The sequence below is a fragment of the Mangifera indica genome, chromosome 13 (genome assembly GCF_011075055.1).
Source record: "Mangifera indica cultivar Alphonso chromosome 13, CATAS_Mindica_2.1, whole genome shotgun sequence".
Taxonomy (NCBI): Eukaryota; Viridiplantae; Streptophyta; class Magnoliopsida; order Sapindales; family Anacardiaceae; genus Mangifera; species Mangifera indica.
In genome coordinates, this window is record NC_058149.1 from 344,086 (window position 1) to 369,881 (window position 25,796).

Here is a 25,796-nt window from a genome sequence, read left to right on the forward strand (position 1 = left end):
ACTTGAACTTGACAAGTTTTCAAAGACATGAACTTGAATTCAAGCTCGATATGGTAGTTGATGTTTGATCTCAGCTCGCATAAGTTTGGTACTATAGATACAAGCTTGAATCTATGTGAGCTTGAGTTCAATAAACTTAAAACAAAAAGGATATCGTTTTGATTTTTTGCTCAAAGTCATATAATAAAACGATGTCATTTTGTACTATTTATATAATGTAACATTGACGCACAATAATATTGTTTTGAAATGACCAAAATAACGTTTTATTTGCATATGTCAGCCTACTGGCCAATTACCTTAATGGCTTGAGCTTGATAGTGTCAAACACCCATGGCTAGAGCTCGAATCCACCCTTAAACATTGGCATACCACAATGGGATAAAGGAAGTTTCTTCCCCCACAATAGTGTGCAATGTCTATAGCATTAAGCAGATTGATGACAACAAACTGTGACTATCGACATAGAAGGCATAAGAATGTAGAACAGAGTCTATCATGAAGAGGGAAAAGCTGAATAGAATGAATCAATAAGTGGTAAAAAATGTTGAATGCAACTGCAACAAGGTTTTGAAGATCTGTGATTGTTTGATTCTTTCCTATAGTAATTAAATGGCTGCCTTACCCCTCTGACGGATTAATGTTCTGTGCACAACTTCCCCTGCCGAGGTAACAAAATAAGTCACCTGCCACAGAAACATGCATCAGTCCACATTTACTAGACATCAAAACCAAATCGAGAGTACAAAAAATTGAAACTGAATTCGTACAATCTCAATGGGGCTGACTCCATGGAGAAGAAACCCATCAACCATTTCTCTGAGGAACCAAGAAACAAATCATGAGTTGCAATAAGTATCACAGTAAGAAGTACTCAGTTTACAGAAAACCGACCTTCCATCTAAATATTCAACAAGATCTGGATTCTCAATATAAGCTATGCTATCCTGATGAGCAAATTTAGTGCAACCATGCTTGCTCAGATACACATTCTGATGACAAAAACAACAGTTAGGAGTAATAGTCATCGGTCACCTGCATGACTAAAATTTTGTATGCAAAGAAATGAAAGAAGGACAACTCCCATTCGAAGAAGTTGAAGCACCAGTTCACAAAGGTTTTAGTATGGAATCAACAAGATTGTTTTAAAAATCAATAGAAAGAAGCTTTTCACTCCTTACCACTCCATGTTTCATGAAGATATGGTGCAGAGGCTCATAAATTTCCTTTGCTTTCATTTCCTCATTAGCTTCACAAACAACCATTGGATGGAATCCAACTACCATGCACCTGGATTCACAAAGATGATGGAAGGCAGTGTTAGGAACCCAGCCACTCTCACTCAAACACAGCAAGAAATGGAGAAAATGAGTAAATTAAGTCTGATTTTATTGATAAAGGGTATTTATAAGGATAAACTGGCTTCCAGTCATTCAAGGCACCGAAAACCTCCCAAATCGGCCCTAAGGCTACCCATAAACAAAAGTTGCCCAAAACCGCTCATTTTCTTCCTTCCCTTTTACAACCCTAACTACCTTGTATACAATGAGCCCTACTCTCTAGAATTGGGACATGTGTCCCAAAGGCTAAGTCCTAAAAATCAGTCAATCATTAGGATCAGTAATCTGCTGCTTTGATAACACAAAGCAGTGATAGACAACTGCATTAGGAATCAATGAATAATCAGACAGAGATCTTAGAATGGCTCTGCATTAAGCATTTCAATATCTTCTTAATGTTACCAAGATCAGGAGGCCTATATTAGTACAATAACGATAATACATGAACCGCCTATGAGATACAGACTGCAGTTACCATTGACCATCGGTTGCTTCCAGTGTCTTTGTCAGAGAACTTAAACAGTTGTCACAAGTGCCATTTGATAATCTTGTCAGCATTGTCTCCTGAAAGTTTCATAATAGGCCACAATTAGAAGCAATAAGAATGAAAATCCAGAAAAGCAAAATAAAGAAGGATCCATTGACTACAAGCTTCGACAAATTTATAATGTGTAAATCAAATAAACCAATAACTACCTGTAATGAACCAGTATCCAAACCAACAATTTCCAATGTTTCACCATGAGGTAGTTTGATCTTCTCCTGGAAGCAATTAATTTCCTTCTCTTCTGAAACTCTTGTAGAATACCTACAGAATTAACAATTAGAGGGAAAATAATCTTAGCCATGGAAAAGCGTTGCAGTCTCATACATTGTAAGGGCAGATTATAACATTCATATCCAATGTGAATGTACCCAAGTCAGAGAACAGACTACAGAGAGAATAGTATACCATGGAACTCTCAAAGATGGGAAAAACCGAGTAGCCTGCAAAAGATACATGTAGGGTTGTTGCTAGCTGTTGAAACAAATAAAACAAAATTAAGCAGGGAAAAAACCAGCGCCATGATTTCACCCTTGGTTAGGTGACACATAACTTCCTGTTCACAAAACAAACTCATATACTTCATGTTCACAAAAAGTAGCACATGAAGCAGTCAAGCAGCAGTACGTACTATTTTCTTTTTTCTACATAACTAGGGGTCCTGAAAGAGTTAAAAAGAGAATATTACGTTTTGTTTGAGTGGATCATCTTCCCCAAGCTCACTAGTGTTGATTACGAATTTCGCTTTGTGAGATTTCGCCACATTTTCCATCTTCATCAACAAAAAGAACCCCAATCAAACCGAGTGAAAACTGGTTCCAACATCAATATACAAACTTATGGGAATTTGAAGTCATGATATTTATATAAAGAACACAAACACAGGAGTAAATGCAGATTATTTGTGTAATAATGTATGAAATAGTTGTTTCGAAGACCCTATTCTAGAAGAAACCTTTTACACATTGCTAATTGAAAATGAACCAAACACCAAAATTATCCATCCAATACAACAGCAAAGCGCAATCATAATACAACTATAGTAATCGCATGCAAATCAAGTAAAAAATAATCAGAGAGAATTTCTTAGAGCATTCAAACATAGCTATCAAAGAAGCCTTAACCTCCAATTACAATCAAAGAGATACCCTTTTAAATTAAACGCTTTGCAAAGCCTATACTCGATTGAAACTTGAAAAAGATCAAAGCTTTTACCAAAACCAGACCAAATAACACATACCCACAAACAAAAACCAAAGCAAAAACAAAAGCTAAAAGCATAAGCAATGGAGAAGCTGAGAAAACTAACCGTTTTGAGCAAAAGGGTCTGCTGTAGAAGTGGTCTAAAGCCTCCAGAAACACTGATAAAATAAAATTCATTGCTGTTTTTGGCTCTGTAAATGGAGGTTTGAGGGTGGCCCAAGTTGAGAGCAATGTAGAGTGCAAAGAAGAGACAGACTTGTGTGGCCAAAGTGCAAATCCAAATTGGTTTTCTCTCCATCTCTATATGGCTTTCTTGTTCTTCCGAGAGTTTTAGTTGATGGTTGGTTGCTGAAGTTGCAGTTTCACCATGTAACTGTTAGATCTGAAACTACCGAGTCCGTGATAATAATGACAGGTGATGATACCGTAGACGGACCAACCAAAAAAACAGACAAAACCTCAAATTCTACCCGTCATATCACCATTTGTATTCGATTTAATATTTATAAAAGGTCAAAGAACTATTTCCCACCCAAAGTTAGATGCAAATTCAACTTTTAGCCGTTAATTACTGACTATCCAAGCGTTCACTTATAAATTATCAAAATTAATAAAAATAGTTAATTCGAAGAATAAAATTATTATTTTATTGATAATATATTAAAAATAATAAAATATTATCTATTTTTCTCTAAGTGTAAAAAACTAACAATTTCTTTACAGAATTAAACTTTAAAATCTTATATTTTTTCCTTAGGATTTCTCTCTCCATTTTTCTAACAACTTCACTCTCCCTATCCTTTTTTTGTCACATCTCCTACATATTTCTCCTATAGTGACTCGTCTTCATCATCGGAATAAAACGGGTCACTATAGGAAGGGGGTGGGGGAGGGGAAAATACACCAAAGATGCGTTAGAGTATGGAAGGGAGAGTGAAATTATCAATTCCAACATTGGAAAAGGGGAGAGAAACTCTAAAGGGAAAAATATAAGATTTTAAAGTTTAATCTGAAGGAAAATTGTTAGTTTTCTAAACTTAAGAAGAAATAAATAATATTTTATTATTTTTAATATATTACTAGTTAAACAACAATTTTGCCTTTGAGTTAACTATTTCTGTTACTTTTAATAACCCATGGGTGAGAGTTTAAATTTTCGATAGTTAACAAGTGAGATTGGGTTTGCATCAAACCTTGGGTGGGAATATGTCTTTTGGCATCATTAATTATAAATATACTATAGTTTTAAAGCAATACTATTAGTGTATATATTTTGAATACACAAAATAAATATAAAAATAATATGATATTATATAATTAAATATTATTTTATCTTTAATTCAAAATCATTTAATCACATAATAACATATGATCTATACGTCTATTTGTGTACTCAAAATATATACACGTAGTTTTATTAATATTTTTATAAGTAATTTTATAAGTATTTATAATTAGTAGTAATTTATTTATATATGAATTAATAATATTTTATTTTTAATTCAAAATCAACTCATTACTGACATATTATACTTGCTAAAATAAATTCATATAAAGATTAAAAGTATTAATTATCGATAATACTTTATATACGAATGTACAAACAATTGATATTAATGGATACAAATAAAATATTATATCATCATTTAATTAAATAATTTTGAAATAAAGATAATAATTAGATCATAATAATTCAATTTATTTGTATTAGTTAATATACTTTGTTTATATATTTAGTATCACTAATTAATAATAGATAAAAATTATTATTTCTTTTTTATATAGAAAAAAGATTGATGATTATAATTAGAAATCCTCAAATTAAGATAATAATAACAATAATATTATTAATTATATTAATTGGTTTAGTGCAATGTTTAATATTAAAAGAAAAAAACAACATATTAAATTGTTATATAGGAGAGTCTCATTCAATATGTCATTCTCATACCAATGGATTTTTGTCTTTTATTGGGGGAGGCCAGCCGAAGTTGTTGTGTTGAGGCAGCAGCTTCTTCATTATTATCAGTTGGATGATAAACTTGGATAAGACAAGCTTGATAATGAAGATGAATAATTTAGGCAAAGGCGAAATTTTATTACAAAATGCCAAAGAGATAAGGATTATTTGTTGAAGTCCCCATTTGTTTTATTTTCATAGTGAATGTAACCATCACAAATTGTCAATTCAGATTATGGAATCCAAAATGTTCTAAAACTAAGATAGGATCAACTCTCACATTGAAGTCAGCATGACTATTTCAACTTAGGTATTATTGAACCTAAGTCTGTTTGTACAATTGCAAATTTATCATCAAACCAAATTAGTTTTCTATCGGATTAAACCAATTTGACAGACTAATCAGATCGTTCAAGACCTAGACTAGTCCTTTGACCAGGTCAGCAGTTGATCCACGTCTAAAAACATTGGTTCACATAGAGCTCAATTGATCCACAATGTATTATCAAACACTCAGAATGTTTTGATGATGCCAAAGTCTTTGTAAGAGAAGCAAACAGGGTGTATGTTATTCACCATCATTTCTGTTTAAGTTTCAATCTTCCCACTCAAACAAAGAATTTAAAACCAATTAATTCAATTGAGAATAACTGAATAATTTATTTCAGGAAATAGTCCATTTCAATTGTACAACTTGAAGAGTCTCTTCAATTATTCTAAGTTGTGAATCAGATATGGGACAAACCAGTTCAAATATGATGCGGGATTTAGCGAACCACAGAACTTCGTATGAGCACATCACGATAATGAGGGATACTTTTCCTCTCTGCAATGGACACACTGATTCTTCTGCAGGTTTATTGTACGTCTGAGCGATCAAGCATATCGACAAAGGTCATTCGCCTAGGGAACCTGGGTGGAAGCCTCAGATTCATGGCATCCTCAATCTGAATTGGTAAATGTGTTGCGACAATCACAATGCCACCCTTCTTTCTGTGCTCCGCAATGATATACTCGAGCAGCCTCACCCCTTCGTCATCCAATGCAACAGAAGGCTCATCAAGCAACCAAATTGGGCGATCAATTGCAAGCAACCTTGCTAGCTGCAACCTTTTTCTTTGCCCCATTGAAAGCATTCTTGCTTTATCCTTTGCCAATCTTCCAAGCCCCATTAGCTCCAAAGCAGGCAGAGAGTTCCCTTGTTTGCCTTCGAGAAGTTCGAACCACTCAACATTCATAAGGAGTGTCTCCTTCTCCTTCACAGCATCTTTGAGTGACATCCAGTTGAGTTGAAGCTTATACTGGTGGAAGACTCCTGATTTTGTGATATCATGACCATTCCAAAGAATCTTGCCGGCTGAAGGTCTATTGAATCCAGCCAACATCCGAAGGAATGTACTCTTTCCTGAGCCATTGGTGCCTGTCAACACAAGCGCCCCACCATCATGAAGAGAGACATTCACATGCCGCAAGATTTGTTGAGCATTTCGCATACAAGAAACATTGTTGAGGAGCAGCCTTGGAAGTGGGGGTTTCCTTAGAGACATTGAGGTCTTTGAAACTGATACTTAATGTAAAGTTTTTCACAATTTCTCAGACAACTTTGATAGTTCAAAATCTAAAGGCAAATGTCATAATCCTGACCAATGCACACACCCAAATCTCACTTGATAACAATTTGAAGAAGAATATGAGAAAAAGTCACCCAAATAATTCCTGGCATAGAAACAAAACGTAACAAAATTCAACAAATTAGAAAACTTATTTGTGTGAATGCAGCAAGAGTCTTTAGTACAACAAGATACAACATCAGTGACACAACAAATCCAAGAATCAATGACATGTACATATTCATTTCAAAATCCTGCAAACGTATTAATTGTTAAGGTTGATGAGAACAAAACATAAAAGACAACTTGAATTTAAATTAAGACCCAATTACGTAGAACAGAAACCATATAAAAGTAACTCCTGGAATTTAGATTCTGCAGCTGAAATTAAAAACCCCACCAAAGAGAAACAAGAGAACTACAATGTATAAGCTCAAAATCAGTATACTGATCTAATGGACAAACTTTACAAGAGCAAGCTATTATCACATACAGATGAAAAAACAGTGAACTCTAACAATCCAAGTGATACCCAGAAAAGAAAATTTCAACAAAAAAAAGAAAAGAAAAAGAAAAAGCATATCAATATCCTTCTTTCAGACATATTTCATCGAACACCTAGAGTTCAGTCATGTAAAGGCTGAAATAAGCCAAAGCCATGTTATTAACTTACAAAACAAAGTAATAATATTGAAAAAGAGAAAAAAAAAAATGGTAAATTCAGTAAGCCAAATGGTGAAGGCAGTCTTACGATTGGCGTTTCCAGTTGTCTTGAAACTCTTTTGTTGAATCTCCTTTCTCCAAATTTCTGTCAGACGGTGTATTTTCCATAAAGAATAAATTAACCTAAACCTAAAGAGTAAAATTACTATATTCCACCCAAAGTTTGAGGGAATTCCCATCACTGGAATTCTTAAAGTACAAAATTTTATTCAAAACCTGACTTAATTTAAACCACTGACAATTCTCACATCGTCTAATTTTGTCAATACATTTTGTTTCAAAATTACTTATTTACCCTTTTCTAATGCGATAATAAAAATATCCCATAAATTAACATAAATTAAATTAAAAATTTTTCATAATACACATTTTTTAATTACTAATATAGTTATATCATAATAAATATAACTATAAAAATTAATAAAACTGATAAAATATTAAAATTTTTAAGATAATGATTTAGGTTTAAACTTTTATTATATTTATGAAATATTAACTTACTTGATTCAGTCTTTATGATCTGGTTGTTGTGTCTCGAGTTTATTCATCTAATAATTGATTGTAATTTAATTATTATGTTTTAAATTTATCTATTTAACAAATATAAAAGAGGCCAGTTATAAAAAAAAGTGGTAATGGATATAAAATCATCAATTTAACTAATCCCTTACAAACATCCTCAAAATCAAAATAAAACCCAAACAGAATTTCAGAAAGCACAACTCTTTCGGCAATAATCAGTAAACACACTAATTATCAGCATATTTGGTATCTCAAACTCTGTATTGAAGATAGAAAAGTCAGTTGTGTAATTTAAGAAAAATTAAAGACCCATTGTCTACAAGAGCAAATACAACTTTATCAGAATGACATCATGGCAATTTCAAAAATATAATAATTAAAGATGATATGATTATTGACCTGTGTGCCATTATGTCAAGACCCTTTTTTTTTTTTTCGAATGGAGTCAAATTTTAAGTGAAAATTTGTACTTTACAAATGCAAGTGGTAGAAACTTGTGATTTCTATTTAGTTAATGATTTTGCCATAACTAAAATTAACTTGATGTCATGATACAAACTCAACTACTAACATTACCATTCTTGAGTTTCTGACTTCTTCCTTCAAAAATTGAAAAGGGTAATATGGTAATTTTGAGTCAAGCTACAAAATACAGATAGAGGTAGAACCATTCATTCATCTAAACCTATTTTGATGATGTTTACCTCTATGCATTGCCTGAAACAGTTTCCTCTTCTGCTTCAAATCTCACAACTAGACGTTGCCAGGCATTGGTGTCAAACTCATTCAAGTACCTCAACTTGTTCTGCTAGCAGATTTTTGCAGGTTCAGTTCATGACTCAGCCTCCAGAAACCCAGATTGAATCTGAGCAATACAATTCAAATTGACTCTAAATGCAATTCTGTGCCACCATTAGTGACCAGTTCAGTAATACATTCACTAGTGTATATACACATAATATAAAAAAGTATACAGTTGCTGGCGGCGTTACATGAACATAATTCTATAGCTGAGGTACATGGTGATCCCAAGAACCCTAGCGACGCCATTTTATGACATCAAGGCGCAATTGGACCTTCAGGGTTACATAACAAGAAATCAGGGAGGGATTCTTTCATAATGGGGAAATCAACAAAACCCGATGAACTGCATTTCTTGCTTACACAATTAGTTGCTGATCCACCTTCGTTTCCGAGCTGGGCGCTCTGGTTTAATTTCTGAATCAGCAGGAGTCTGATTCTCAGGTTTTGCAGAGGGTAGTGTCTCACTCTCCTTCTTTAGTGCCACAGCATCCTTCTCACTTGGCATTGGGAGTTTGAATCGCTCACTTCGCTTCTTCAGCTTCTCAAAAGTATCAAGGTGACGATCATCCAACAGTTTTGTGTCGACACCCTTGGTCTCTGGATCAGCAATATCTTTTTTATCAGCCAAGGAATGTTGCTTACTTACGGGTTCAAGTGCTGTAGCAGATTCCTCGGTACATTTGCTTGTTTCTAAAGATACACCATTTTTATTCCTATCAATATCATTAAACTTCAAAGAAGCTGATGACTTGCTGTTGATACTGAAATCCCTCTCCTTATGGCTAGTCCAACGTTCCAGTTTCGAGCGCCCTCTCCTTGAATCTAGCCGTTCATCATCTGAGGAAGCTTCTTCCTTCTGTTTTCTGGAAGAGTTGTGGTGAACTGGTTTCTCTTTCTCACCGTTTCCTTGATTGAAGGCAACCTTCAAACCCTAAACAGAATTGCAACCAATCATGAACAGACAATAAGTCTAGAAGTGAAATTTCCAGCAGTAATTGATAATAATTCAATAAGAAAACCGCCTACATTAAACAGCAATTCACAAAGAAGCAACTTACAAATGGTTTGTCGAAACTGTTAAAAGAGGATTATAGAAAAATATTTTTCCTGCAGGAAACCCTAGTCTTTGGCTACATGTACAATCAAAAGCCAAGGGAAAAAAGCCATTTGGGCGGCAAATTCCACCAGAAAAAATAACAGTTCTTATATTGAATCATAGTATTTGATAAATTGAGATTGGACAATGCATATATCCAAATATAACCTAAAATTGCCTCCCAAGCTAGAAGGCAGGCATCAAAGAGATTCTCTGTTACCATTATTTTAAGTATCATAAATAGATTACATGAGATGATCAACCACTTTACACCAACAAATCTGCTTTTCCAGAGATAAAGGATTATTTCACACCAAACAAAATGAGCATATGATAGATGGAGATCAGAAGTGAGTCTTGTAATGTGTGGACCAAAAACTAACTAGTTGTTGGCTTTAAGTTTGGCATTTGTGAAACCAACCACTTTGATCTGTACGATAGAGCTTCAACATCCACAACAAAGACTACTAACATATATATATATATAGCCATACCAAAAAGAAACTGCCTAATACCACAAAGAAACGCTTATAGAACCCACATAAGGATTTAAAATAAACAAAATAAAGCAAGAATCATAAATAGCCCCTATATCTTCACCTATCAATGTGATTAGCTACCTATGATGTATACACTGGATATTAGAGCTAATATCAGTATAAGGTATGATATAAATCTTAATAACCATGGTATTCTGCCACAATAATAATAATTTAAAAAAAAAAAAAAAAACAATAACCACATATATATTACCGAAGAAATCAGTACACTCCTTGCCAGGAACTCCTTAAAGCACTTTCTCTGCATATCACATTTTCTTGTCTTTTCTCTTTTTAACTATTTTAAAATACCAATTATAGTATTCATTTCTTTCCATTTATCTAGCACATTACATCAATACAGCTACTCATCTTCCTTTTTTTAATTTTATTCTCTCTTAATCAACAAGTGTTAAGCCATGCGCTCAAGCGCTAAACAGAAGCTTGGCTCAATCTAACCTATTTGAAAAGCCATATAGCCAGCCTTATGAGCTCGGCAAGGATATCATAGTACCGCTCAGTAGTTGAGTAATGAAAGATTCATATTCAATATTGCCTATGCAGTTACCAAATAAAAAATGTAAAGGCGTGAACCTACTAAAACCAGACCTTTCAACTTAGACTTAAAGAACCACAAAAAATGACTTCAAGAAGTACTCAATATCTAACATAATATTGTGGAGACACAAAGCCAAATGTTAGTTTTTCATATTTATCCTGCTCTTTTGATCTCTGAATTCACTGAAAATGAGTGCATCCCAACAAAACGTTGATGGACAAGGAATATAAGCAACATTACTTGTTTGCCACAAGGTTTCAATAGTATCGAAAATTTCAGTTTGAAAAATCTTTCTTTTTTATTCATTTATTTATATTATCTCATTTTCTAATTCAACTTCTGTGAGTAGATTTCCCATCCCTATGAAACTTTATACTCTGGTGTCTATAGAACATACCATCTCACTACTATGACCACTTTGGTCTTCTTGATTTCTCCTGGAAGCAGCCGAACTGTTGTGACCCCCACCTTCAGATTCCTTATTTTTCCTTGTGCTTTCTTTATGTTTTTTCTCAGTCACCCTAGAGTTATCAGAAGAATTAACAGCACGATCATTATGAGAAGCCGATCTTTCCTGCCTCAATTTTTTCTCCTCATTGATAAATTGATTTCCCCGTGCATAAACATCCTCACGTCCTCGATGGTTTGAGAAATTTTCATCCTCAATTCGCTCCCTTCTCTTCAGTTCACTCTGACGAGCAGAGTCTTTGAGTTGGTACTCTTTATCAGAACCCTTGTAGTCATCCTTCATCCTAGCATGACCAGCCCATGCCTTGTCTTCTGAATTACGCCCAATCCTTACACCACGCCGTCCATCTTCTCTTTTGCTCTTTGGAAGAAGTTCCTCATGGGGTTTTAGCCTATGCCATTCTTCCCTTTCCCTCTCCCTCTGCCTCTCCCTCCTTTCTCTCTGCAGCCAGACCTCATCTTTGTGTCTAACAGCATGGTGGTCATCAAAATTCTCTCTAATTCGTTGTTGGTCATCTCTCTTCCGCAGCTCCAAAATATCATCCCTTTCTCGCTTTCGGTGACTAGTGATATCTCGGGGGCCATGCAAGTTTTCATCTTTGTCAGCATAGTCCCTCCTTAAATATTCATCATCTTTTCTTCTCTTGCTTATGTAATCTTCCACCATTTCATACCTACCCTTCAAATTATCATCTCTCTCACTGTGTCGCGAGCTAGGATCCTTGTCATAATGAACCCTATAGCTGCCATTATCCAATTGTTTTCTTGAAAAATGATATTCATCTTTGTCACTTCTCTCGCTATCCCGAGCCTTACTCCTATGCCTTGGTCCCATGTCATCACCATGCTCACGCTCCCTCTTCCTAGAGTCTTCAGTTCTATTTTTTCTGCTAAAAGGATCATCATCTCTCCTTTGCCAAACTGCATCAGGATTTTCCCGCTCCTTTCGCCGATCAAAACCCTCAGCTTTCATATGCACATGATGAACCATGCTGGGATCCAAATCTTTGTTAGAATAGGAACCCTCCCTCTCCTTCACAGCCATGCGATTTCTTTCAATATCTTGTCTCCCTTCCTTATCTTTTCTTTGGAAAATCTGTTCATTTTCCTCAAGGTGCTTTTTTACATTCCCTATGCGTGTAGAACGACTATCTTGCATAACTTCGTCCTCAGCACCATCACGCCACTTCTTATTATCTCGGCTACTGCCAGATCTTGCTTTACTGTTTTCACTACTCCTTGCAGCCCTAGAATCCTCCTCATCATCAAATTCTAGATCTGGTTGTCCAATTTGTGAGCCTAATTTTTGTTTCTTCATAGAACAAAGTGAATTCCCATCTTTATGGGTATCACTTGCACTTATTGTATTTGTTTCCTCTTTGTCCATTGCAGAGCTTCCATCCCCTGGCACAAGCTCATCATGCATATCATTATTCTCAACACTCAATTCCCTGGCATCCCTCGCCACAGCAAGAGAAGATGATGGACTATGCTTACCCTGAATGCTTTCAACTGATTCTTCATCTTGATTATCATGGAAACTCTTACCCTGTGGGCTTCGACTAGGAGTCAAATGAGGAGATCTATCATGTGTTCTTCCCTGTATCTGCCTGTACTCAACAAAAGAAGTTAAATGTGTTAATGAAGTTCAGAGCAAGCTTACAAGTTACAGTCCACAACATAAATAAATAATTAATTAAGTAAATAAATTAATAAAGCAAGAAATTAAGAGCAATTATTTTATTATGTTTATCACAAATCTTCAACTGAGTTTGCCTCTTAACAGACTCCAAAAAAAATATTCATATACAAACTGTCTGGCAAACAAAGACACAAAATGATGCCACTGAAATAGAAAGGTGGATTTAGAAGACATCGCCACACTTAATACTGCAGACTGCTACTACTTTTTGCTTGAATAAATGTAGCAAATAATCAAATTAATAGATATAACTGCAATATTACATCCATCAAAGATTGTTATATACCTCTCATTGTGAGATGTTCCAGCATTTTCTCCAGGATACTTAGAAGTCTGCCCCCTGGAACCAGGATGATACTGCTTCGATGTTTCAGGAGGGAACGGCAATATCTCCTCTCCTTCAGGCATATTATTTTGATGAGAATTTACAAATGGTGCCCTACATTCAACCAACTCCCTCTTGCAACTATCAAGAGCCCCTGGGAAATCATCAAAGTATTTGTTGTCCACGGGCCCCATCTCATCTTCAGCTGCATGGCTTCCTCCTCTAAGATCCTCTCTTGCAAGATCATTTTCTTGGTCACCATCACCTACAGATGACTCATCATCTACAGAGTCCTGGCAGACAATCTGTTTATCCAGGCACTTACAGTTAATTTGCCTTGCATATGCAGCATAAAAACATTCACTCAAAGTGATCAAGATCAGTGCAATTTCACGGAAAATAGATCACTAACCTCAATGATTGCATCTGAATCACGGATACGAGGTGGACGAGTGTCAATAGAGGGGAGACGTTCACCATAACCACCTTCCACCTGTATTGCTCTCCCAGTTGGCTGGAAGAAAATAAACAAAACCATTAAGGCTGGTTACTGATATAGAAAAGAAACATTACCATCTAGGGCATAAAACATGTTTGTAACTCTCCAACAATAATAAACAAGTAAGAAACTCCATTAACAGATTTATTTTAAACTTTTCAGCAAAAAGGAAATCACGAATTTTATTCATAAACAAAATATAAATTCAATAAGCAGATATATCACATAAAACTTAAAGTTTGTTTTACTAAACATGTAAAAGAATAGAACTAGAAGCTGAGGCATACCATTGGAGGTCGCACACGAGCAGGTCCTTTCGCTAAATCACTTTGTCCAACATCTGATTTTCTAACATTTGCATTATCAGCTGCAACATCTATAATACCAGTTGCTGCTGCTAATTCTGGAGGCAAATCTGGATCGTACTCCTAAATTGAAAACCACAATAGAATTAATAATATTCCTTTTCTCATAGTGCAAACTCAGAAGCCACATCATCTATCTGACTATTAGTATATTTATCATAAACACGCAGGGGAGAGAGACACACACAGATAACGACCACAAATTTGCTAGAGACACATATGCTATGCACCTCATTACCTGATCTGTTCGTCCACTTTCATAAACACGAATTTTGCTTTGCATGGTAGTCTCTAAGCGGTGTTGTTCCTGCAAAATATCGACCTTCTTAGTCTTGTTTTACGAAGTAGAAGAAATCATTAAAGGTCAATAGTTACCAGCTGTTTGCAATAATCCTTCCAGCTCTCCTCAGTCAAACCAAAATTGAAGAAGTCTGATACATCAACACCAGGGTATTTCCACGGTTTATCTTCAAAACCATCAATGTCAACATCAAATATAGTCCTGAAAATAACAAAAAGACAAAATACCTTTAATGAGATAACATAAAAATTGAATTGTCTATTATCATAAGTGCTGCAGTCCTGATAATTTAATGGTGTACTGAACAGAGACTATGTTTAGCATAAGCACCCAAAATAGGACAATAGACATACTGCAAGAAGCAAATTGCTCCCGTTTCAAGACTGCAGCACTAAAATCAGATTGAATTCACATAAAATTCAATAAAGTGACACCACTATCAACAATACATTTCATGGATACTTAGAGGAGAACATATAACTATGATCAGACATGGAAAAGAGAAAATATGGCCCAGGATAGCAACTAAGTACAAGCCAAAAAAGAAAGAAGATGTTCCCTGCGAAATTGAAGCAGAGCAAAAATCAAATTCTTCACGAAACAAGAAACTATGAGAGTTGTATCAACAAAATGGACAAGCAATCCACTAGACTTGAACGATAAGCCCGATGAAACAAGAAAAAACCTATATATAATGTAATATTAAAATCAAGGAATCAACCACAATTTGCAGCTACTTTAAAATTACTTGTGAGAAGGAAGTGTGAATTCCAGTCCAACTCCGAAACCGCGTCCAGCCGTATTGTTACCAGGGCCAGGCATTCCAGGAAAACCTCTCTGCATTGGAGGAGCATTTTTCAATCCAGTTGGTCGCCAGTCCCCTCTACCACGGCCAGCAATGGGACCCATGTTGATAAGAGGACGAACTTGACCTGGGGCTACACCAGAACCAACAGTAGTTGGTCCAGGTATTGGGGCTGCACCTGGTCTAACATACTGCATGCAGCAGAAAATCAACCATACAATTAAGCAAGAAATACATGAGAACAAGTTGCACAGCCAAACAAAACAATTAAAAAAATAGTGATTTGATTATATTCAGCTTTCCAACAGTAAAAACTTACATAAATACACTCATAAACCCAAAGATTGAAGGGAAGGAAGAATTTGATTTCGAGAAAAATAAAAATTCCCAGTATTACATGATATCACATAACAGTATTACAAACACCAGAGTAAGCATGCCAATATATATTAAAACTATGAAACGGATGACAAACTGCTAGAAGCCGCTGCAAACTAACAACAAGCTCAGAATTATCTACTTGTGATTAAGATTCTGTAATGAGGAGCTTAAAGTTGAAAAGATCCAAAGTTCAATAACTTAAGGTGATAGCCACAAAAAGGCATACAGTAGAGTACATGGTCATACTAATCTAGTCATATTATGACACATGGTTAAGCAGGCAGAGTTAAGGAATAATTAACGAATTCAGAAAAAAAAAAAAAGATGTCAGCGAATATTATGCCCGGAGTGACTACCAAAGTTATTACACATCTACAACAGAATTTGATTTCAAAGATGTGGCTCACTTCAAACATATGTGAATGGTTTTATTATTTATCAAACATTGAAGATAAGGTAGAGTTGACTGGAACTTTACTATTAACAGGTAAACCAAAAGATACCATCAGTAACAGCCTGTGATTTATGCTTGTCTAAAGCATACCATAAACTTTAATTTTAAACGGTGCACTAAATAAAGTTCTTTTGACCATAAATAATCACTTGCCACTAAAGGTTCATCTACACAGTTTCATGTGTGTTGGAGTACAATAGGCTGAGAAAGCTTTAATATAAAAAGTAATATCTGAATTTGTCCTAGGTCAAAAAGAACATGAAGCAAATAACCACAAATAACATCTCTGACTTCAGCTATCCCTTCTCAAACACTATACCAAAAAAACACCACTGCAAAGATTACTCAGTAGACCATGCTCAATGATTAAATCTTATGAATGTTACAATAGCATGAACAACCCTAAGAGCTAGTCATGCAATATCAAAGGCATACAAATGATGCTTTAAATAGCTGTTCTACACTTCATCAACTTTGTTTTCTCATTATTATCCCTATGACCAGCTGCAGTACTCATAGATTGTCTATGAAAATGCACTAATGTGCCTAGAAGGCAAGATATTGATTGTAGCACATGGTATGGAAACAGGCCAACACACCATAAAAATGAAGCACATCGAAGATGATACAAAAAGCTTAGGCACCGATTTGACATGACATAACTACCATCGAACTTGCACTCAACTATTGTAAGTTTTTAAGCACCAATGATACGAATGGTTTCACAATAGTGCTATTTAAGTACAAGTTTACAAATTAAATGCTGATGATAGTAAGTACATCATCAGCAAACATTTAATTTAAACTTTCATGTTAACATGTGTCAGACAGTCAAGTCTAGTTTGATTAGAGAACCTCCAAATAGAAGAAAATATACCAACATTTTCCTTTTACCATCTGCCACAGATTAAACATACCCTATCTCATTCCACATCAGTCATGAATATGAAACAAAAACAGTTCAACTGTCATCAACAAAAATAAACAAAAGAAAAACATATTCACTTCATTAGCATATAAAGAGGATTTACAATCTTAGAATCTACAATCCAATTCACCCTCGTTATCACCATCAAACAAAGGGTTATATAACATAACCCCATTTTAACAATAAATACAAACGCATCCACATATACATATACACACAAAATAACACTAACTAACTAACAAACTAACCTTAAACTGAGAATGATACGGATTATGATACCCATAATGATTGCTGTACCCAATCTTTGCAGCGGCTGCAGCCACACCCCCCGCCGCACCACCATTCACTCTATCTAGACCCTCCTTCTCCACTCCTCCCTCAGCAACACTACCAGCCGCAGCCGCTTCATCTCCACCTGATTCTGGTCCTGCCCAATCTTGCTCCTCCATCAACAAACCCTGATTATTCGCGTCCACGTCAGCAACTATCACCAGTGGGTCCCCATCCTCGTCGTCGTCGTCATCACCACCACCACCACCACCACCTTCATTGATCACCACAGGCCGGTGATTCTCATCATTCAACACAATCTGCAAATCGTCATCACTGTCACTATCCCAATCTTCTTCTTCCTCTCCCGCCGCTACGTCGTTTCCGCTCCCCGTCCCGCCCCTCCTCTCGTTCTTCTCCGCCTTCACAACAAACTCGCTCCCAATCCCGGGGATCACCGCCACGTCATCGTTCAAAACCCCATTATTTCCATCCTCAATATCAAATTTCACATCGTTCTCAGCCAATTCACCGCCTTTACCAACACCGTCCACATCCCCCGCGCGTGAAGGCGCGTACCTCTCCTGGAACAGCGGCCGCGATGTGGATGAATCATTTGGAGTGGAATTAAGGTAAGAAGCGACTGATTTAGGATCAGATTTCCAGTTGAGATCCATTTGACGGGGAACAGAGGCGGGAGCGGGAGCGGGAGCGGGAGTGGGAGCGGGAGCGGGAGAGGGAGAGGGAGCCGGACCAGGAGCTGGCGCGGGCGTGGGAGAGTTACCATGAGGCTGCGGAACTGAGAACTTCTGGAGAACGTCGGTGTAAAGATCCCCGAAGTCGTCGTCGTCTTCCATTGAAGATGAGAGAGAGAGATGAGCCGAAGGAGAAAGGGAAGAAGGGGTTTGAGGTTTGGTATTTATATTTTTGTTTTTGGTTTTTAGTGTTTCCGAAAACAGAAAAAGCGTTTTCCTTTGTTTTTTTTTTTTTCCAATAAAACTATGTGTATCTATTTTTGATACACAATTTATATATATAGATAAGATGTTATTATATAATTAGATATTTCTTTATATATATATTTTAAAATCACCTATATACATGATGATACATCACTGTGTATATAAATTATGTATCAAAAATAGAAACACATAGCATTACTCTTTTTTTTTTAGGATTTAGAACTATCTTAGGGTCGGGGTGGATTTAGGGTCAAGTCCCCACGACTTGAAATATTTGTGTGCCATTGGTTTGAGTTCAAGGGTATTCTGATTTCATTACAACAAAACTCTTTTTGATTTTAATTTATTTAAGCTTAAATAAATTATTTCTATTAATATTTCTCTTTTTCAATATCAATATTTACTATTTTAATTTATTTAAGCTTAAATTTGAATGAGTTATTTTAAATTTTATTTAAATTTAAATCAACCCTTACTAAAAGTTAATTCAATTCAAATTCACCGTAAAAAAAAAAAGTATTTTGTTATTTTGTAATTAAAAATCTATATCATTAATGGGGCAATCATAAACCCCCAAGTTTGGTTTACTCGTACCAACCTCTTTATATTTAAAAAACACGATTTAATATTATAATAGTATATTTTTATGTACTTATACCAAGTTGTCATGAAATACCTTCGAACCATTGTGAAGGAAGGGTTTGCAGTATTTAGACCACAAGCTTAAAAGTGAAAAAAGAAAAATCTACTTTTGCTCTTTCTAACAAAAACAAAATACAATATAAAATTTATTTATAATTAAATCTAATTTTCTCATTTATTAGAAATATAATACATAATCTATAATAGTCGTACAAAAAGAAACACATTCATAATATTTAATACATTGATATTTATGCATGTAAAATCATCAATTAAGATTTATATTTAATCACATTAATCACGACATCACTCTTACAATTAACCACATGTGATTAGTTATGGTATGAGACTTTAAAGGCCTTGTATTAACATATTAGGGTTTTAATTTTTTTTAGTTTTACATTTGATTAGGGTTTCAAAATTTTGATTTTAATTTTTTTATATTCATAAATTACAAAAAAGACAATAATATCCTTTTGAACATTAATCCTAATTGATGGGGTTACGATTCCTTCTTTGCGAAAACATGGGGGTTATTTACATTGCCACAATCTTGGGGGTTATACGGGTGAACCCGGTCCGTGAAGAGAATGCAAACTGAGGCTAACCCGACCCGACCCAGTTCCACAAAATTTCCTTCATCCTTGGATTCGCTTTCTCTGAGAACGTGCACAAGAAAACTGGAAGAAAACGAAAGAAAATCAAAGAGGAAAACATGATCGGAGTAAGTAAGATCAAGCAGTACTCTAACGTTCTCGACAAACCTCTCAGCAAAGGCAAGCAAGAGGTACTCTCTCTTCACTTGTTGAATTTCTTTTCCACTTCAAACTCTGTTTGGCTGCCGAGAAAACGTGTTATCAAGTTGGTTTGGTTTTTTTGGCTTAGGATTTCGATTCCGAGGTTGCTTTTACGAGCGAAAATCGATATTTAGATCTTAAGATTTTTCACATTGTTTTTTTACGGAAATTTCACTCTGATCTTCTTCCACTTTGATCTTTGACTTTGCTATATTTGAATTGATGATTAGGTAAGTAAAGGGTAATATTTGCAAAAATAGATTGAATTTTGGGGCTGAAGTGAATATATTTGGAAATTTTGTTTAATTTTGTGGTAATTGTCAGGTAAGTTTTAGTGCATTTGCATTTTTGTTCTCGGAGCTTGTTCAGTACAATCAAACCCAAGTTGACAATATTGCAGAATTAGAGCGAAGGTAAGTTTTAATCGTACTGCCAAAATATAGATTCCTTGGTTGGACTTGGAGTCAATATGATCAATGGCAAGTTGAGTCATTAGTAGTAATTTGCAGATTTACTGTTTTAGTTATCAGAGTTGCACACTGTTGCAGGCTGGAGGATGCAGGTTATGCTGTTGGAGCTCGAGTTCTAGAACTTCTTTGCCATAGGGATAAGGTGTGAATATGGTGTAGAATTACATTTCTGTTTGGAATATCCACGTAATTCCTAGGATCATAAAATGGTTGTTGAATTTTTTTTCATGCTTCATTGCATGTTACAAGGGTTATGATGTTGATCTGCCTGTATGAGCTACATAAGTGGCAATGAGAAAGTTAGCCTACATTGGGCATCTTTATTTCTTCATTGACTGAAAGGTTGTAATGGAATTGATTGATAGTGTCATGAGCATGTAGGATTGATCTTCATCACACACTATGATGCAAATGTTTATGTATAAGTGAAGCTTTGATCTAACAGTATTATATGAAAAGACATTCATATTTTTGTTAATAATTGTTACATTTTTAATGAAATCTATGTTTTGGACACTTGGAGGTTTTTGTTGCTGAGGTATTTAATGGGTATTTTATTTGTGATATAGTGCCATATTGTGAATTATGAATCTTTCTGAGGTTAAAGCTACCTTGATTTGTTGTCTTGTATTCTGGTTGTACATGTTTGGGTTCCAATCTTGGGTGCCTGAATATATTGTTTCATCATTAAATTTCAACTGAAATGTCTGGAGTATTTGGAGTTTCTTTATGGAAATTGGCAAGGAACTTTAATATACTGATGATATATTCCATGGAACTAACAGTCTGTTGCAGTGTTATGCTATAACTTGCGACTTGCATTTGTTGTCAGCTTTCTATGTTTTGAGAGATTTTGCTGTGCACAGTTGTTCTGATAATGCATTGAACATTTGAAGACTTGCAATGATATGTTTGCTCTAATTATAAGCCTAGTGGTGTTATCTCATGTAAGATTTTTTTGTTTGTGCTTGCTGATGTATATGTGTGTGTTTGTGGGTGTATATTCTAATTCATGGCAGAAGCAAAATTGCTACAGTTATAGTTTATTCATTTTCTTCATTTTATATGCCACAGGGAAATAGAAGGGAGACCCGGTTGTTGGGTATATTGTCATTTGTACACAGTACCGTATGGAAGGTCTTATTTGGAAAGGTGAGCAGTTTTATGAGCCATTTGTGCTTTTAGGATGTAATACCTGAAAATTCAATAATTTCCTCAAACCCCTTTGTGTCAGTTCAGGAAATTCTCTCTGTTTCCTGCTTCTGATCATTAATTTTAGCATCTGAAAGTTGAATAGTTCCTTTTTCTTGTACATGGAATAGCTTATTTCCTATAATATAAAAATAAAATCAGTTTCTCATCTTAGTATTTTTGTTACTATCTTTTACCTTAACAGGTGGCTGACTCACTTGAGAAAGGTACTGAACATGAAGATGAATACATGATCAGTGAGAAGGAGCTTCTTGTAAACAGGTTTTGATATGCTTATAGCTTTCATTGATCATGCTAATGTTACAACTTGCAATATCTTGTTTCCCGTCAATTCCTGCTGATGATCTATTGTTCTACACTGTTTCGTTGTTGTAGATTTATTTCAATCCCAAAAGACATGGGTACATTTAATTGTGGGGCATTTGTTGCTGGAATAGTACGGGTAAGTAGCACATAATCTTGTATATGTCGACCGGCTGCCTGGTAGATGAAAGCTCTGAACGGCAATTTTTTTGTTTTTATAATTCATGAAGGGTGTTTTAGACAGTGCTGGCTTCCCTGCCGTGGTGACAGCACACTTTGTACCAGTGGAGGGACAGCAACGGCCTCGAACAACCATTTTAATAAAGTTTGCTGAAGAGGTACTTCTGACACTTAACTCTTTCATTAGTGCAAATTACACCTTGAACTTAGGTTCACCATTTGCCAAAGCAAATACTCATGCCCTAGGATTCATGAGCCAAACGATTGAGGTCATTATCAAGATTTTGATGCATGGTCCGGAAATTGGAGCCTAGTTAAGCTTTGATTTAGTAACTTATTATCCCATGAATCCTTGAAGAGACTTAACCCATCAAACAAAATTTTCATTGTAGCTTCATAAGGAAAACAATTATTAGTACGAAAAATCACAATTGTGGATTTATTTAACTGGTTTTAATGAGAAACTTGAAATCTATACTTCATTTTCTTCTTAAGAAGTATTCTTGGCAACTTCATGTTCATAACAGCCCATAGACTCCTCAATCCACATAAAGCCGCCTTCTTTTATGAGAAGTTCTGTTGAGCCTCAGCTTGTAAATTATGCTGCCATTGTACAAAGTATATCTTGTTACCCTTTAATTCCAGCTGATGATTTATTGTCCAAAACAAACAATATCTTAACAAAAGGTCAGACTGTTGAACCAGATGTTATAATAACAATCTCATATTGTTGGACAACTCGATCCGGATAAAACCTTCATCTTTTATGAGAAGTTCTGCTGAGCATCATCATATAAATTATGTTGCCATAGTACATTTTCCCTCTGTATGACAAAACTTGTATATTTTTTTGCATTACCCTGTATTTTTCTTCCTCAAATCAGGTACTTCAAAGAGAAGCAAGGTTATCTTGACACTGATATGAAGATTATCCCATGCTATTCTTTTCGATGTTTTACAGCAACATGCCAGGGGACGCTCAATAATGTTTTGCTGTGTTCTCATACCAATCGGGAGTTGTATCTGGCAATGTGAAGAACCTGTCCTTGACACTAACTGAATTTGTGCTATACTTGAATTAGCTTGGTGATTATACTTGAATTGATGTAAAGTAAAATGTTATGGTTGAATAGAATTCATTTTGGTGTTCATATTAACTCCTGGATTGTTCAATCTAGAAGCCATTGTGATCTAGGAATTCGCAACAGTGGGAAATGGATACCCCGCCAATATTCACACAAAAACTAAAACAGCAAACAAACACAACAAATAAAAGAAACATTAACTATTTTATTAATAATAGAGGATTTATAATGGATAAATCGTCAATTCGAATGGTTGAAACCTTTACATTCTAGTCATTTGAGACATCAATCAGCCTAAAAGATTGTCCACAAACTAAGCTGTAATTTTCATGCATAATTTGTTATCATTCATTAAAAACAATATTTGAAAATGAAATTAGCATTAACAAGGCAATTATAATCTTTTTGTGATAAATATACAACATTGTAGGATATAAAAATAAAAATAAAAAATTCAATTTTCATGTATTTTCTTCTCTGTTTTTCCAGTTTCAACAAAATGGGAATGATCAAGTGAACATATTCAATATAAAACAAAGAATGATAGTAATACCCCTTCTCAATGCTTCCATCAATCGAACAAAGATAAATCAGCAAAATGAATAGGATAAATTAGCAAGAATTTCTCACAAGATCTATAACTCCTCTTTACAAATCTCACATCAACAAAGTACAAGAAAGATGTTAAGTTTGTTTGAGTATTTCACATCACTTGAAAATAACAAAAGAGGATTGGCTAAAAATGGTTCGTGAGTGCTTCTAAGCATGCATTTTGGGTTACAAAGTTTAAAACAAGATTACAATGGACTCTGTGCCTAAAACAAACAATATTTTGATAGTAAGTCTCACATATAGGCCACACGTATAGACCTCACATCACTTAGAAATATTAAGAGAAGGTATCTTGACACTTGGGCCCCCACATCACTCGAAAACAATATCTTGACTAGATTTTACTATAACAATCTCTTATGTATTATACAATTAATCGAGACTAAAATTTTAAACATCTCCACCAAACATACAATGGGTTCCACATCACTTGTGAATGATACGAAAAGATTGGGTAAATTATCAGTACTTTAAAAGTGAGGCAAGCTATTAAACCAGATGTTACAAATTACAATAACAATCTTGTGTGTATGTTACAGACCTGGAAGGATGGCCAAATTTTTCAGCTGACTGAAGGTTCTAGAAATTCACAGCAGCTCCTCCAGCAAGTTTCCAGATACAGCCTCCTCCTGCAGTCTCAGTGTCTAGGGTCTTTCCAGCATCAACTCAACTTAATAGTCTTTCAACATTCATTCACAGCCAAGCAAGGAAGGAACAATCAGAATTATTTCTTCATTTTCATTTGCATGTATCATATAAATGTAACTAACAGATTTCTATTGAATAAAAATCAAACAAAGTTTCTATTCCATTTCCATGTCCATGATGAAATAATATTTCAGCAATCTTGCTCCAATCCACAGAAATAAGTTCAATAACAAAACCAACAAGTATCCCACAAAGTAACAGCAAAAACAATAACAAACAATAAAAATAAACTAAAGGAATGCTGGGTTCCGAGAGTCAGCCCTCTCCAATTCTATTCTGCTACTAAAAACATCATCCAACATAATCTCCCCTCATCCATGTTTTTTCCATTATATGTGATGCCTCCTAACCGTCAATGGACCCCACCACTGAAAGCTCCTCTCTGAATTCTGGAAAAGAGACTTCAATTAATTTCAGCTGTCTGGGTGCATTGTCCAAACTACCCTCATCCCTTTGGTCTTCACTTTTGCTCTTAGCTGGGCTATTATCCATACCCCTTGGGCTGCTTTCTGTATTGTCTCATTTGGGCCTACAGTGATAAACTTTTGTAATTAGATTCCCAACAATACCCCCCCTAAGAGTCGCACCTTGTCCTCAAGGTGAAAAGAAGGGAACTGCTCATTAACTTCCATATAGTCCTCCCACGAGTTTTCACATGGGGGTAGATGCTGCCATTTCAAAAGAACCTCTAGGCTGCCATTCTTAGCATAACGAGTTCCCAACAAGGCCTTCGGTTGCAATTGGAGCTCTAAATCGTCCGTGAGGCAGGTGGGTAAAGGTTGGGATTGAATTTCAGTCCCAACCAACTTCTTAAGCTGAGAGACATGGAAAACAGGTGAATTTTGGTACCCGGTGGTAAGAGCAAACGATATGCAACCGCTCCAATCTTCTCAAGAATGTCATAAGGCCCATAAAACCGAGGGCTTAGCTTCTCATTGGGTCGTTTAGCCAAATTTTTAAAACGATAAGGTTGTAGCTTGAGGAATACCTTATCACCCACCTCAAATTGGACTTCTCTCCTTTTCAAGTCGGCTTGTCTTTTCATGCGTTCTTGGGCACGATGTAGGTGGTCTTTAAGCTCATTCAAGATAGCATCCCTTTGTTGTAGCAAAACACCCACGTCATCAATTTTGGATGTCATGGAACCCCACCTTAGTAATATAGGAAGGTCACGCCCATACAAAGCTTTAAAAGGGATCATACCAATGGAACTGTGGAAGGAAGTATTGTACTAATATTCCGCCCAAGGAAGCCATTTGGTCCAACTTCGTGGTCGTTGAACACAAAAACAACGTAGATAACTCTCAAGGCTATGATTAAGGACCTCCGTTTGACCATCGGTCTAGGGATGATAAGCAGTACTAAACTTCAAAACTGTCCCCATAGCACGAAATAACTCGATCCAGAAATGACTCATGAAGAGACGG

General features: G+C 35.4%; 4 protein-coding genes across 4 annotated transcripts; 1 reads left to right on the top strand and 3 right to left on the bottom strand.

Annotated features, from left to right (window-relative positions):
* Positions 1-250: 250 nt before the first annotated feature.
* On the bottom strand, positions 251-3,558 carry LOC123194091. Its single transcript, XM_044607236.1, has 10 exons — positions 3,194-3,558; positions 2,573-2,656; positions 2,293-2,327; positions 2,037-2,148; positions 1,816-1,904; positions 1,182-1,290; positions 895-992; positions 771-819; positions 626-686; positions 251-456 (listed from the first exon to the last, which is right to left on the bottom strand). The coding sequence occupies exons 1-10, from the start codon at positions 3,383-3,385 to the stop codon at positions 428-430; spliced, it is 858 nt and encodes a 285-aa protein (XP_044463171.1). The 5' UTR covers positions 3,386-3,558; the 3' UTR covers positions 251-427.
* A 2,124-nt stretch (positions 3,559-5,682) lies between these two features.
* Positions 5,683-7,551, bottom strand: LOC123193993 (ABC transporter I family member 1). Its single transcript, XM_044607097.1, has 2 exons — positions 7,409-7,551; positions 5,683-6,763 (listed from the first exon to the last, which is right to left on the bottom strand). Exon 2 carries the CDS (start codon positions 6,592-6,594, stop codon positions 5,905-5,907), a length of 690 nt encoding a protein of 229 aa, XP_044463032.1. The 5' UTR covers positions 6,595-6,763; positions 7,409-7,551; the 3' UTR covers positions 5,683-5,904.
* A 1,210-nt stretch (positions 7,552-8,761) lies between these two features.
* Positions 8,762-18,356, bottom strand: LOC123194128 (FIP1[V]-like protein). The gene is made up of 9 exons (XM_044607288.1): positions 17,377-18,356; positions 15,309-15,556; positions 14,635-14,761; positions 14,498-14,566; positions 14,182-14,322; positions 13,808-13,909; positions 13,357-13,700; positions 11,298-12,978; positions 8,762-9,637 (listed from the first exon to the last, which is right to left on the bottom strand). The coding sequence occupies exons 1-9, from the start codon at positions 18,253-18,255 to the stop codon at positions 9,071-9,073; spliced, it is 4,158 nt and encodes a 1,385-aa protein (XP_044463223.1). The 5' UTR covers positions 18,256-18,356; the 3' UTR covers positions 8,762-9,070.
* Positions 18,357-19,632: 1,276 nt separating this feature from the next.
* Positions 19,633-23,121, top strand: LOC123194699 (trafficking protein particle complex subunit 5-like). Its single transcript, XM_044608060.1, has 8 exons — positions 19,633-19,789; positions 20,124-20,212; positions 20,348-20,411; positions 21,344-21,421; positions 21,666-21,742; positions 21,857-21,923; positions 22,015-22,122; positions 22,849-23,121. Exons 1-8 carry the CDS (start codon positions 19,718-19,720, stop codon positions 22,876-22,878), a joined length of 585 nt encoding a protein of 194 aa, XP_044463995.1. The 5' UTR covers positions 19,633-19,717; the 3' UTR covers positions 22,879-23,121.
* Positions 23,122-25,796: the final 2,675 nt, after the last annotated feature.

Coding starts and splice junctions, on each gene's coding strand:
- LOC123193993 (XM_044607097.1), bottom strand. CDS start 6,594: ATGTCTCTAAGGAAACCCCCACTTCCAAGGCTGCTCCTCAACAATGTT.
- LOC123194128 (XM_044607288.1), bottom strand. CDS start 18,255: ATGGAAGACGACGACGACTTCGGGGATCTTTACACCGACGTTCTCCAG. Junction 14,567..14,634: donor AGGATTATTGCAAACAGCTG/GTAACTATTGAC, acceptor GATATTTTGCAG/GAACAACACCGCTTAGAGAC. Junction 13,910..14,181: donor CTCGTGTGCGACCTCCAATG/GTATGCCTCAGC, acceptor ATTTTCTTCCAG/CCAACTGGGAGAGCAATACA.
- LOC123194699 (XM_044608060.1), top strand. CDS start 19,718: ATGATCGGAGTAAGTAAGATCAAGCAGTACTCTAACGTTCTCGACAAA. Junction 21,422..21,665: donor GGAAGGTCTTATTTGGAAAG/GTGAGCAGTTTT, acceptor TTACCTTAACAG/GTGGCTGACTCACTTGAGAA. Junction 21,743..21,856: donor AAGGAGCTTCTTGTAAACAG/GTTTTGATATGC, acceptor TCGTTGTTGTAG/ATTTATTTCAATCCCAAAAG.
- LOC123194091 (XM_044607236.1), bottom strand. CDS start 3,385: ATGGAGAGAAAACCAATTTGGATTTGCACTTTGGCCACACAAGTCTGT. Junction 2,657..3,193: donor AGACCCTTTTGCTCAAAACG/GTTAGTTTTCTC, acceptor TTGTTGATGAAG/ATGGAAAATGTGGCGAAATC. Junction 2,328..2,572: donor ATGATCCACTCAAACAAAAC/GTAATATTCTCT, acceptor TATCTTTTGCAG/GCTACTCGGTTTTTCCCATC.